This window comes from Lepisosteus platostomus, chromosome 6, assembly GCF_059453375.1.
Source record: "Lepisosteus platostomus isolate fLepPlt1 chromosome 6, fLepPlt1.hap1, whole genome shotgun sequence".
Lineage (NCBI taxonomy): Eukaryota > Metazoa > Chordata > Actinopteri > Semionotiformes > Lepisosteidae > Lepisosteus > Lepisosteus platostomus.
This window is the reverse complement of record NC_142616.1, coordinates 16513998-16528269: the sequence shown is the minus strand read 5'-3', so window position 1 is coordinate 16528269 and position 14272 is coordinate 16513998. Positions and strand designations below refer to the sequence as shown.

At 50.0% G+C, this 14272-nt stretch overlaps 1 protein-coding gene across 1 annotated transcript; it reads left to right on the top strand.

Annotated features, from left to right (window-relative positions):
- The first annotated feature begins 256 nt into the window (after positions 1-256).
- Positions 257-13109, top strand: LOC148660809 (C-type mannose receptor 2-like). Its single transcript, XM_088638054.1, has 8 exons — positions 257-701; positions 5732-5779; positions 6964-7314; positions 8238-8573; positions 9516-9848; positions 10074-10424; positions 11138-11491; positions 12481-13109. The coding sequence occupies exons 2-8, from the start codon at positions 5746-5748 to the stop codon at positions 12486-12488; spliced, it is 1767 nt and encodes a 588-aa protein (XP_088494180.1). The 5' UTR covers positions 257-701; positions 5732-5745; the 3' UTR covers positions 12489-13109.
- Positions 13110-14272: the final 1163 nt, after the last annotated feature.

Below are 14272 nucleotides of genomic sequence, written 5' to 3'. Positions count from 1 at the left end.
GCTAATTGAACCCACACAGGACCAGAGAGACAGTAAGGCAGAGCTAATTGATCCAGATCCTTGGACAGAAAGATAGATGGTCAGTACTAATCACAGTCCTAGCTGAATAGCCAGCCTGGATCACCCTGCTACTCACAGCTGGCAGCCCACCGAAGCTCAGCAGGTGTGAGCCTGGATGGGAGACCTCCTGGAAAAAACTAAGGTTGCTGTTAGTGGGGCCAGTAGGGGGTGCTCACCCTGCAGTCTGTGTGGGTCCTAATGCCTAGATTTTCCCTGGTCTTTCCTAATCATGGCCTCCTAATAACCCCCCTCTCTGAACTGGCTTCATCACTCTGCTCCCCTCTGAGAGCTGGTGTGTGTGAGCAGACTGGCGCATCATCCAGGTGGGGCTGCACACTGGTGGTGGTGGAAAGGGGGACCCATTACCTGTAAAGAGCTTTGAGTGGAGTGTCCAGAGAAGTGCTTTTCTATCCGAATCGATTGTTCGATTCAGAGTTGGTTAATTAGACGCGCCTGGCTTTCACCACCAGGGCAAGCAGGCGGGTCAGGACGACAGGCAGGCCGAGATGCAGCTGATGCTCCTATTTGCATGTGAGGCTATGTGGTGAGCCGATCTCCTGTCACGACAGCGGAGGATCAGACACTGGCAGGGACCGTCAGTCAAGGCAGCTCGGAGACCCTGAGACACGCCGCTTTTGCAGGTAGGAATAGACACAGCAGAAATGCAAACCATCTGCACAGTTTTGATCGAGCTTGAATAGATCCGGTCCTTTCAAGCACTCAAGACAAGGCAAGGCGAATGGAGCCGAGAGAACCGTTAGTGAGCCTACTTAGTGATGATCGTGCGGAGTGGCTCGGACGTGCATTTCAAAACAGTGCGGGTACAATCCAAAGCCCAAAATGATATAGAAAGACTAAATATAAAACCAAATAATGTCCAGAAAGCAGGATTTGGAGGAATGACAGTGAGTTTAAGGGAAGTAAAGTGGGACAGAGACAGACATGAATTCAGTGGAAGACAGATGGCACCTGTATAAACGGGTTTTCAAGTCCTTCCAGAAGTACAACAGCAAAAGTGTTGTCAGGAGTGAAGCTGAATACATCTGAGAGAACGATGGCAAACCGCTAGATGGTGAAAAGGAACTAGCTGATGTACTGCAGTAAGTGAATATTTCACTCAGGTGTTCACTACAAGAGTCAATCTCATGCCCCAGGCAGCAGAAGGACAGGGGTCTGTATATCAGTGTAGACGAGGGAGAAGTGTTTCAGGTACTGGTGTAATGGTGGGATCTTGCCGGTTGTACTCAAGGAAATAAGAGATGTTCTTCAGAAGCCATTGAAATGAAACTCTTCCAACAGTCCCTGGGCTCCCACCCAGGGACTGGAGAAAGACTAATGGGGCTCCCATCCGCAGGAAGGGTGACAAAACTGAGGGTGTACCCTGCCTTGTGCCCGTAGCTTGCTGATTAGGCTCCAGCTCCCCTGCAACCCTGTACTGGACAGAGTGCTGAGAAAACAGATGGGATGGATAGATAGTCACCATGGATTTAGAAATGTGTCAGAGTTCTTTCAACAAACCACAGAGAATAATAGAACCACAGAGCTTGTGATAGAGCATAATACAATTTCTAAAGTTCCCTCTTAAAAAATACTCAAATTGCAAGCTGTAGGATTTTGGAGAAAAGTGAGTTTGGATTGAGAATTGGTAAAATCGAAATGAGAAGGGAGAATACTCAAAATGGGGTGATGTAATTAATGGATTACCACAGGGGTCTGTACTAGGACCACTGCTCTTCTTAGTTATAACAGTGATATAATTGGTGAATTACCACAGGGGTCTGTACTAGGACCACTGCTCTCTTTAGTTATAACAGTGATATAATTGGTGAATTACCACAGGGGTCTGTACTAGGACCACTGCTCTTCTTGGTTATAACAGTGATATAATTGGTGGATTACCAAAGGGGTCTATACTAGGACCACTGTTCTTCTTAGTTATAACAGTGATATAATTGGTGAATTACCACAGGGGTCTGTTCTAGGACCACTGCTCTTCTTAGTTATAACAGTGATATAATTGGGGAATTACCACAGGGGTCTGTACTAGGACCACTGCTCTTTTTAATTTGTGTAAATTATCAATTATCCCTATGGATCAATGTATGAACTATCTATATACTGGTAGGTAATAAACCAGTCAAATTTGCAGATGATGCTATAGTAGCAGGACTAGTAGACACTGTAGAAACAGCAAAGGCAACACAAAGACAAAGGACAAATACCAGTCAGACAAAGTTTAATGAAATGCAGGGTTTTGCAGGGTAATATCAACATAACCTATAAATACAAAATGGGAAACGCTGATCTAGAAGAGGTTATGTCTGAAAAGGTTTGAGGTCTTTATGCTGACCTGTGATTTCCATTGAATAATGTGGGGAAGGTGTCAGAAAGGTAAAGAAAATGTTAGGATGTAGTTAACAGTATAGAATATAAATCAAGGAATGTTAAAACTGTATAATACACCAATTAGGTCTTGTTTAAAATAATCTGTACAGCTTTGGTTGCTGTTTTAGAAGAGCTGTTGCTGCTCTGGAATCAGTGCAGACAGGAGACATACCAGGGCTGAGGCGAAAATCCAGGAACTGAGTCTCTTTAGTCTGAAGGGAGTGTCCCACACTGACAGGCTGAAGGAACTGAGTCTCTTTAGTCTGAAGGGAGTGTCCCACACTGACAGGCTGAAGGAACTGAGTCTCTTTAGTCTGAAGGGAGTGTCCCACACTGACAGGCTGAAGGAACTGAGTCTCTTTAGTCTGAAGGGAGTGTCCCCCACTGACAGGCTGAAGGAACTGAGTCTCTTTAGTCTGAAGGGAGTGTCCCACACTGACAGGCTGGAGGAACTGAGTCTCTTTAGTATGAAGGGAGTGTCCCACACTGACAGGCTGGAGGAACTGAGTCTCTTCAGTCTGAGGGGAGTGTCCCACACTGACAGGCTGCAGGATGTGAGTCTCTTTAGTCTTGAACACAGAAGACTACGAGAAGACTGATGTAAGTATTTAAAATCCTCACAGACATCTACAGAATCAATGCAGTGGACTTTTTCACATTGAACAGTAAAACACAAACCAGAGGACACCAGTGGGAAATAAAGGCAAGTGGATCTGAAACCAAGAAAAGGAGTCACTTCTTTACTCAAACGACGGTGAGAGTGTGGAACTCAAGGGAATGAAAAAGGAACATGATTATTACAACATTGATTGAACAGTGCTGATTTAACATCGCACACATGGATGTGTGACTGTCACTGTCGTCTGCTACATAAACAAGACAACTGCTAAAACAAAGCAACCGCTAGAGAAAGTAAAAAAATAAAACCTAGAAAGTATCAACCCACATGATTTCCATATGTAAAATTCAACCTGCTGCTCAACAAAGGGATATTGTGGCCATGAGTCCCCTGAGGGACCAATGCAAAGCAGAAGAATCCACGGACCCTCCTATCTTCACATGGACTCAGCCACTCCCGTGTGGACACGCCCATCTTCATAAAGACAAAGCACGCAGGCCCTCGGAAGGACACGCCCTCTCACACTTGGACACGCCCTCTCACACATGGACACGCCCTCTCACACTCAGGACGCACTTACAGCGTGATCAATACCCCCAGCAAGAAGAATCTGTGGCACTCCGGACAAGTGTACTGGATCTCTCCACGCTTCATCACTGTGGCTGGGGAGATTGTTCCACACCTCCACAACTTTTTGTGCAAAGATTTCTCTCCTGTTTTCAGTCCCTGGCTTTAATCTTGGGGTACAATTTCGGGCCTTTTTTCTCATTTTGATGGCCGACGCTTGATCTTTCCCTGTTGAAGGGGGAAGACACCCAGTTTCCTGGAAAGCCCAAAGGCAGCTGTCAGACAGGCCAGATGACTCCTGACTACCCAACTCAATCACTTCCAAGCTGCACCTGATGCCTCTGTTGCACTGACTTTTTTATTGGCTGTAGAGTTCTGTACCTCCTCTAGTGTTGTCAAGGTCAACAGGTGGCCCAGTAAAGGCACCAGACACAGACAAGGAGATACACTGCATCAGTACCCTTGGCAGGTCAGCCCCTCCCAGCTCTGCGCAGCTCTGCGCATCACCTGCAGACATCAGGTCACTCAGCGCATCACTAGCAGAAGGCAGGAATTTCGGGAGCTCCCATTACTGTTCTGATTACGAAAGGGAGGAAAAGACACTTTCTGAAGCAAAACGTATCACAAAGCCACACGCAGGATAGTGTGCAACCTGCAGAAGCAGACTGGAATGTGTAGCTCTTGGGTTCCTGTGCTCTCAGCCCTGCTGAGGAAGAGCTCCCCACCGTTGTGCAGACATCAGCTCCACCTCCAGGCTTGACCACTCCAGTCACTCCTGGATTTGTTTAGAGGAAGTCTTCTTGGCAGCCTTGGAAGTTCTGCACCTTCACACTACAACTGATCCAAAAGAGACAAATCGTTCAGTCAGACACCCTGATGCCATGCAAAAATCTAGCAGGAAACTGACTCCACTGAAGGGCATGGTTAGTTTTTGACTTAAGTCCTAATATGATTAAGAAACAGAGACCATTTTTTCCCAACATGCAGTTGTGTTTTCGCTCAATCGGGCTGGTTTTAGACAGTGTGATTTGGGAGATTTTGAGTTGCTATGGAAGAGTAACGTCTCTGTGGACACTGCTGTCTTGGGTGTGTCTGTGTGTGGAGCCAGAGTTGGTGAGTGTGGGTGTCAGTGTGCTAGTAAGACCACACTATGCAATCATAATGTGCTCTCATGTATCTTCTTCTTCTTTTTCACAGCCTTAGTCCCAGACTGTCCTGGGGTCAGCTGCTTTGGTTGCTCTTCTCCACTTGTCTCTGTCGAGCACATCTTCCTCACTCACTTCACATACCTCCATATCTTTTCTCACACAATCTATCCATCTCTTTCTAGGCCTGCCTCTTCCTCTGTTACCTTCCACCTCAAATTCCATTACCCTCTTTGTTACTTCCTCAACGTCCTTCCTCATGATATGTCCATACCACCGTAACCTCGCCTCTCGCATCTTCTCAACCACATCTACCACCCTACATCGTCTACGGATTTCTTCATTTCTGATCTTATCCTTCATTGAAATCTGCAGAATCCATCTCAACATCCTCATTTCAGTTCTTCTCATCAAGTTCTCTTCCCTCTTTCCAACTGCCAAGCATTCAGCTCCATATAGTAGTACAGGTCTAAAAACAGTCTTGTACATTTTGCACTTTAACTTTATAGGAATTTTCCTGTCACAGATTATTCCAGTTATTTCTCTCCACTTGTTCCATCCAGCTTTCACTCTTTGTTTTACTGCCTCCAGTGTTTCTCCTCCCTTTACCAGTTTTGATCCAAGGTATTTAAAGTCATCAACTTGTTTCAGTTTTCCTCCATTTGTCTCCATTTGTGCTCTCATGTATATATAACCATATTAAACTGAGACACTCTTTTCAAGCTGAAGGAACTGAGTCTCTTTAGTCTGAAGGGAGTGTCCCACACTGACAGGCTGAAGGAACCGAGTCTCTTTAGTCTGAAAGATTGTCCTACAGTGAAGGGCTGAAGGAACTGAATCTCTTTAGTCTGAAGGGAGTGTCCCACACTGACAGGCTGAAGGAACCGAGTCTCTTTAGTCTGAAAGATTGTCCTACAGTGAAGGGCTGAAGGAACTTCTCTCTCCTCTCTCTCAGTGCTGGCTATTACCATGGACAAGAGGAACATAATTCTCCTGCTTGCAGGTAAGTTGTTACTTTTGTATTGAATTAATAATTTCAGGAATAACTTTTTTAAGTGTAATCTTTAAAATGAAACCAGTGAAGGCTGCTATGAAGCTGGAGTGCCTTAAAAAATATATATATTTTAATCTCGGTCAGATGTTCATGGGACGATGCAGCTGCGAGAGCTCTGAATTTGCTCCCCCTACAAACTGAAACCCACTGCATTTGTCAGTGCTACGTTTGTGCCGTTGAAAGCAGCGTTTGTACTGCTTTCACCCCTCGGGTACAGCGCCTTTTTTTTCAGAACGCGACACAGATTACTCAACACCCCCCACGACGGCTATATCACCAGGGCGTTTCTCAAAAAGAGTAGGGGTGTAACCCCGGCGTCCTGGCCAAATTTCCCATTGGCCCTTACCAATCATGGCCTCCTTATAATCCCCCTCTAAGAATTGGCTTCATTACTCTGCTCTCCTCCCCACTGATGGCTGATGTGTGGTGAGCGTTCTGGCGCACTATGGCTGCCGTCGCATCATCCAGGTGGGGCTGCACATTGGTGGTGGTGGAGGGGAATCCCCATTACCTGTAAAGCGCTTTGAGTGGATTGTCCAGAAAAGGGCTATATAAGTGTAAGCAATTATTAATTATTAATTATTATTATATCTCGAAAATTGAGCTATATCTCAAAAACAAGAGCACCTCAGACGCTACTTTCAACAGCACAAGCCAGCACAGGCAGGGCACTAACAAATGCTTCTGGCATCACTGTTTGTGCTGTTTGTGGGGGGGCTCAGCGTGTGGACAGAGAGCGCTTTAGGAGAGGGAAGGGAGCACTCCCACCGCTACTCTTCAACGGTCAGGCTGCAGAGGTGGGGGAGAATCTCACCCCCATCTCCAACACTCCAACGTGGGAGGTCAACACATCCATCACGGTCAGGACAGCTCGCCAGAGGCTGCTCTTCCCGAGACAGTGAAAGAGGTTTGGAGTGTCACGGGAAGCAATGACCCTCTTCTGCAGACCTGTCCCTGAGCCTGTGTTGATCTTCTCCCTCACTGTGGGGTCTGCCCACACCCCCAGGGCCAGAAGCAGCTAGAGAGACAAGGGCCGGACAGACGATAAGAATGAAAGGGTTTCTGTGCAGCTACAGGCACAAACACAGAAGCAGAGCCGATCGTTGGTGTGCCCTGTCTTCCCTGCCCTGCAGTCAGCCTCGCCGCCGCCACCGGCCACGTGCGCGAGTTTCACTTCGTGGAGAAGGCGCGGACGTGGGCGGAGGCCCGGAGGCACTGCCGGGAGGCCTTCACGGACCTGGCCACCCTGAGACACCACGGCGACATCCGGAAGCTCCTCGGAGCCGCCGCCTCTTCCTCCTCCTCCTCTTCCTCGTCTGCCTGGATCGGCCTGCACCGCGGCCCGCAGGCCTGGCGCTGGGCCGACGGGAAGCCCTGCGGGTTCGTCAACTGGAGGCGGGGCCTGTTCTGCGCCCGAGTGGACAGCCAGGGGGCCTGGGAAGACCGGCCGTGCTTCATGGGGGAGAACTTCATGTGCTCTACGGGTAAGGATCCCGGGGCGACGCTGTCACCAGCTCGCAGGCAGGAGGAGGCCTCTTCTTCCATCTGGCTCATCCAGCTGTTTCTTGTCTCTTATATGGCTGGACAGCTTGTTCCACACTCCCACCACCCTTTGTGTAAAGCTGCGTCTCCTGTTCTCAGTTTTAATGATCCAATCTAGCAAAAGGTGAGCATCTTGTCCACCTTTCTCACCCTCTAGCACCTGGATTGCCTGCTATATCAGAAGACAGGAGGTGGTTGCTCCAGAGCAGCCGCCCTTTAAAGTTCTTTATTCAGTTTTAAGCCCCTCGTGCCCTTTTATTGCCAGTAAGGCTGGTGTCCACAGCAGTGCTCCAGTAGAAAAGCAAGCTCAAGCAAGTTCAAGTTTGTTTTCAGTACAATGAAGATAGATAGATAAGACTTAATTGATCCCGTAGGGAAATTGAAATGCTTACTTGCGTGTTCTCCTCACATGGGAGGCGACATCACAATTCTTGGAAACAGGAACATGGCAGCAGCTGTACTTTTAAACAGCGTTCAGATAGCGGCCGTGTGCTGGAAAAGTGAGGAGCCCCCCCCCCCAGACCCCCCGTTGGGGTCTGTAGGGGCCGCAGAACGAGACCAGTCCAGATCTGCTGCTCTTGTGAATGGGGACTGGGAATCAACTGCATGTCCCAACAGATTCAGTGGTTTCAGGTTTTGTTCTTTTCCTTCTAACATTTTTCAGCACAGCAATGCTGAACGCAGGGCTTGGTAAGTGAGTGTGTGTCGGTGCATGTCTCTCACCCCACCAGCCCCCTCCTCTCTCACCCTTAGAAAACCCCAAATCTCCCACACAGCACCCCATCTCTCACACCCCCAAACCCCCACAGCACCCCAACTGTCAGCCTAAGAGTCCCTCCTGTCTGAGCCTGTGTGTCTCTCTCAGACTCCAGCCAGGGCTCCAGGACCTACACCCTGATTGAGCAGAGCAAGACCTGGGCAGCCGCTCGAGATCACTGCAGACAGCAGCACACTGACCTGGTCACCATCAGCAGCCCCAGAGAGAATGAGGCAGTGAGGAAGATAGCAGGGGGCAGAGTCTTCTGGATCGGGCTGTTCAACGAGCCCTGGGAGTGGTCCGATGGGGGAAACTCATCGTTTCGACACTGGATAAGAGGAAATCCTGACAACAAACATGGAAATGAGACCTGCGTTGCTCTGAATTACCTGGGCATGCAGGACATGGACTGCAGCCTCTCCCAGTACTTCCTGTGCTGTAAAGGTGGGTGAGCTCTGGGGTGATCGCTGTGTTCAGGCAGCCTGCAGTCAGAGTCCAGGGCTGGGCCGTGGAGGAGAGCGAGCTCTGGGGTGATCGCTGCGTTCAGGCAGCCTGCAGTCAGAGTCCAGGGCTGGGCCGTGGAGGAGAGCGAGCTCTGGGGTGATCGCTGCGTTCAGGCAGCCTGCAGTCAGAGTCCAGGGCTGGGCCGTGGAGGAGAGCGAGCTCTGGGGTGATCGCTGTGTTCAGGCAGCCTGCAGTCAGAGTCCAGGGCTGGGCCGTGGAGGAGAGCGAGCTCTGGGGTGATCGCTGTGTTCAGGCAGCCTGCAGTCAGAGTCCAGGGCTGGGCCGTGGAGGAGAGCGAGCTCTGGGGTGATCGCTGTGTTCAGGCAGCCTGCAGTCAGAGTCCAGGGCTGGGCCGTGGAGGAGAGCGAGCTCTGGGGTGATTGTTGTGTTCAGAATCCAACTGAAGGAGAGAGCTTGCTACAGACTCCCAGTATTGGTATAGAAGTGCCCATTGTCACTCTCTTGCAGGGCTGGCGAAGTTACCTTTACGATAACAATCTGATTTGCCAGTAGACTTTATACAAGTTCTGCTAACTGAAATTAGACGTTAGATGTCGGGACGAAAGCGAAAATGACGGAGACGCTCTGGAAGGCGGATGCAGCGAGTGCGCCCTTAAATAACTACAGTAGCGCACTCTGAGCTAGAGACTACGTAAATATCCGGACTACCGAAGAAATTACAAAGAACTGTTGCGTCAAGGGCTTCAGAGAAGAAACCGCTGTGTACGAATAAGACGTGTAGAACTCAGATTTGTTTTAATTCTTGGCAGTATTTTCGGTTAGTAGAGCAGAGTTAGGAGGGGATGTAACACAAACCGAAAAGCGGGTGAAGAGGAAAGCTGTTTAAAGGAGCCGGACCAAGGGTGCTGTGTGCTGTTCCAGCGGGCGGGGCGGCGCCGGGAGACTGCCAGCTGGTTGAAAAGAACAAGACGTGGACGAAGGCGCGCGGGTACTGCCGGCGGCACGGGGGAGAGCTGCTCACGGCGCGCGGCCAGGCTCAGCTCCAGGAGCTGCACTTCCGGCACTTCGGGCAGCTCGTGAGGGGGCCGGTGTGGATCGGGCTGTACCACGGCACGGAGAGCTGGCAGTGGGTCAGCGGAGAGAGGGCCAGCTATGCCAACTGGAAGACCCAGCTCTTCTGCGCCACCGCTGGTCCGGATGGGTACTGGACAGATGTCGTCTGTGACGAGCTGCACTACTTCATGTGTTACACAGGTACAGTCACCCCCAAATCCCCACAGTACCCCAACTCTCTCACCCCCAAACCCCCCACAGCACCCCAAATCTCTCACCCACAAACCTCCACAGTGCCCCAACTCTCTCACCCCCAGACCCCCACAGCACCCCAACTCTCTGAGCCCCACGCCCCCACAGCACCCCAGCTCTCTGAGCCCCAGACCCTCACAGCCCCTCCTGTCTGAGCCTGTGTATCTCTCTCAGACTCCAGCCGGGGCTCCAGGACCTACACCCTGATTGAGCAGAACAAGACCTGGGCAGCCGCTCGAGATCACTGCAGACAGCAGCACACTGACCTGGTCACCATCAGCAGCCCCAGAGAGAACCAGGCAGTGAGGAAGATAGCAGGGGGCAGAGTCTTCTGGATCGGGCTGTTCAACGAGCCCTGGGAGTGGTCCGATGGGGGAGACTCCAAGTACCGATTCTGGCAGCGAAGACAACCAGACAACAAGGGCTTCAGGGAGGAGTGTGTGGAGCTGGACTTCACCGCCACAGGCAAGGGTCAGTGGAGAGACCAGGACTGCAGGACCAAACTCCCCTTCTTCTGCTACGAGGGTAAGACTCCAGCAACCCAGTACCATCCAGTGAGCTTTGAAGGATTTCTAATGTTGACATAGATCTATCTGGATCTGAGAAAGGGTGGCAAAGTGGTACAGTGGGTTAGCACTGCTGCCCTGCAGCGTGGGGCCCTGAATTGCTGTCTGTGTGGAGACTGCAGGTTCTCTCCATGTTCACATGGGTTTCCAACGGGTCTCTGGTTTCCTCCCACAGTCTAAAGACATGCTGGTGGGTTAATTGTCTACTGGGAAGATCAGTCCTGGTGTGAGTGTGTGTGTGTCTGTGTGTCTGTCTGCCGTGTCTGCACCGAGAGAGAGACAGACACCCCAACTCTGAGACAGTGCAGGAGAGAGAGAGATACCCAAACTCTGAGACAGTGTGGGAGAGAGAGAGACACCCCGATTCTGAGACAGTGCAGGAGAGAGAGACACCCCGACTCTGAGACAGCGCAGCAGAGAGAGAGATACCCCAACCCTGAGACAGCAGAGGAGAGAGAGAGACACTCCAACACTGAGATGGCGCAGGAGAGAGACACCCCGACTCTGACACAGCACAGGAGAGAGACACCCCGATTCTGAGACAGTGCAGGAGAGAGAGACACCCGGACTCTGAGACAGCGCAGGAGAGAGAGACACCCCGACTCTGAGACAGCGCAGGAGGGAGACAGACGCCCTGACTCTGAGACAGCCTGACCGCCCTGTCCCCTGCAGACGTGAGAGACCTGGTGCTGGTGAAGAGGAGGATGTCCTGGGAAGAGGCGCTGGACTTCTGCCGCAAGCGCCACACCGACCTCACCAGCGTGCTCACCGAGAAGGAGCAGGCCGCCGTTGCCCGCGGCGCCCGAGCCGCCCGCTCCGCCCACGTCTGGCTGGGCCTCAGGCAGAGCCGCATTTTCGGCTTCTGGTTCTGGGTGAACCAGGAGCCCATGGGATACCAGAACTGGGGTGCCCGTGGGGAGCCCCAGCTGGGTTCCCGGTCCAGCCCCTGTGGAGCCATGTCTGCTGTGGATCACACCTGGACGGACAGGCCCTGCGAGGAGAGGCTGAGCTTCATCTGCTACAGAGGTACGGCCCCTCCCAGCCGAGCTGCGGTCAGTTCAGTCTCAATTCGGAGGGACCGGGGGACGCGGCCCGGTCACAGATGCAGCTGGTGGCGGTGCCTCACAGCTGTGAAGCTGGGTCCTCTCTGTGTGGAGCTTGTATGTTTTCCCTGTGTTCTCCTGGTGCTCCAGTTTTCTCTCACCATCCAGAGAAATCCTGGGAGGTTAATTATCTTCTGAGAAAACTGGCTTGTGTGTGTGTGTGTGTGTGTGTGTGTGTGTGTGTGTGTGTGTGTGTGCCCTGTGATGGACTGGTGTCCCGTCCAGTGAGTATCCTGCCTTGTGCCTGGTGCACAGCTCCAGTTCCCCTGTGGTCAGGAAATGGCTATGTGGGTAGTTGGATGGATGGATGCAAACTTCATTAACAGTTTAAAAAGCATAAAGAAGTGCCTCCAGTTTCAATGCCCCAGTTTGTTCCCAGTTTCAATGCCCTCACCTTCTCAGCTCTTCCCAGTGTGCTCAGTGCTTGCAGTAGTGCAGTTTGATCTGCAGGCAGCTGGGCAGCAGGGAAGGGTGTTAGTTAGTTCAGCCCAGGCCTTACAGCTTTGTTGATTAGGCTGTCAGTAGTGTAACAATCCCACATCGCTGCTGTCTGCCGTCACTAACAAGACGTTACCCGTGACAGTTTCATTTCATCAGCCATGGCTGTGATCCTGGCAACCAGAGGGCATCAGGGGACGCTACAGGGGTGAGCACTTGAAACTAAGAGCGGGAGCCCTTACTTTACACACAGGGTGGTGGGAGTATGGAACAAGCTGCCCAGTCATGTCGTTGAAGGCGATACCCTGGCTTCTCTCAAGAAACCACTGTATGAGATCGTGGGAAAAATGTTCTTCTAACGTGGATTGAGTGGGTGGTGGGACAAATAGACTCTCGCTTGCTGTTATTTAAGTGTCGCTGGAGGTGTACAGCTGTCTTTGAGTTTAATTCTCCAACCCTGTGTTTCCTCTACAGGTCACTAACACAGGAGGAACCCCAGCCCAGACCCAGCAACAGTGCGGGGACACCAGCACCCTACTTTCAGTATCACATGTGTAACATTTAAACACCCCTAAAAGCCAAATCACACGGAAGAGAGATGTCCAGCAAGCATTTCCAGGGATGGGTTGTTCCATGCTCCTGCAACACTTAGTGTAAAGCAGTTTCTCCCGTTCTCATTTTTAAACGGTCTTAATCCTTGTTTCTTCTTAATTGCATTGGGGACTGTAAGAAGGGAGGTCTTTTTTTTCAAGGGCGCCCCCTGCAGCGCCTCTCGCACACTCCGGGTGCAGAAAATGAATATAAGATTTAATTGTACGTAAATAAAAGGAAGTGGAAAGGTTATAAGCACAGTGTAATTCTATAATTATTGGATGTGAGACACCAGGAGAAGGTAGCGTGTTATCTATAAAACATACAGAGTCTAGAATTAAGAGTAAGAGACTTGAAATGTTTGTGGTATTCAAAGTTTATTAGTTGTCGTAGAAGCGCCCAGGTTATCTGTGCTTCTGTCCGTCTTTAAAAAGTTACAACGCGTGAAATCTGTGTCCGCAAAGCGCTTTGTTTGTTTGTTTATTTGTTTTAAAATAAAAGACGTTAATAGATGTGGAGGATTTTTATTCTTTTATTCAAGAATATTTTTAAAAGAGCTTACAAAAACCTAGGAAACCTAAAAGGTCAATTACATCTGAACATATAATTTAAACAATTTAAAAATTGGATTAAAAGTACGAATGAATCATCCTCACTTGAAATTCTGAACAGCGCCCCCTACAGGCTGCACAGCACAAAGCAGCCCAGGTCTGCTGGTCCGGTGCAGCAGAAATCCCGAGAATTTGCTTCTGGAGGTTGATAGAGCTCACTTTACACTGTGTAGAGCCCCTCCTGGCTTGATTCTGCTGTGCTCTGCTCTAGAAAACGACTTTCAGAGCGTAGCACAGACAGATTCTCCATCATCATCACCACCACTTCCAACAATTCAGGACCACGGTGGTCCAGACTCTTTCCCAGGAAGCATTAGGCAGAAGATGGAATACACCCCAGAGAGGACAGCTCCCTTTAGATTAAAGAGACTCGGTTTCTTTCATTTACCTACATTCCTTGAGTAGTTTCATAGCAGAGGGGACAAAGGACTTCTTATACATGTTTTTATGTGAATTTGATCCCCTATACCGTCTCCCTGATGGGTTGAGAGTGCAGTGGGCATGTGGTATCAGCTGTGATGTTTCCTGCTGCTCTGAGAACTGCATTATGATGGAAATCGCTGAGCAGGGGCGGCTGTTTCCCAATTATTTTTCCTGGCATTTTCACAATTCTGGACAGTTTGATTTTGCTTTTCAACCCCGGGTTTCCATAGCAAACTGTCATGTTAAATGCCAGGATGCTTTCAAGAAGGCTTTTATATGCCATCTCTAGGACATTGTGACTAACATTAAAGTTTTTTAGTCTTTGAATTAAAAACAGCTTCCGATTTGATTTATCAAAAATGTTGTCTATATTCTCATATAACTCAGCCTCAATAATAATAACATATTTCTTACACTTCTATAGTGCTTTCCTGGACACTTCACTCAAAGCGCTTTATTCTGTAATGGGGATCCCCTCCACCACCACCAGTGTGCAGCCCCACCTGGATGATGTGACGGCAGCCATAGTGCGCCAGAACTCACCACACATCAGCTATCAGTGGGCAGGGAAAAGAGTGATGAAGCCAGTTTAGAGATGGGGATTATTAGGAGGTCATGACTGGTAAAGGCCATGTGGAAAT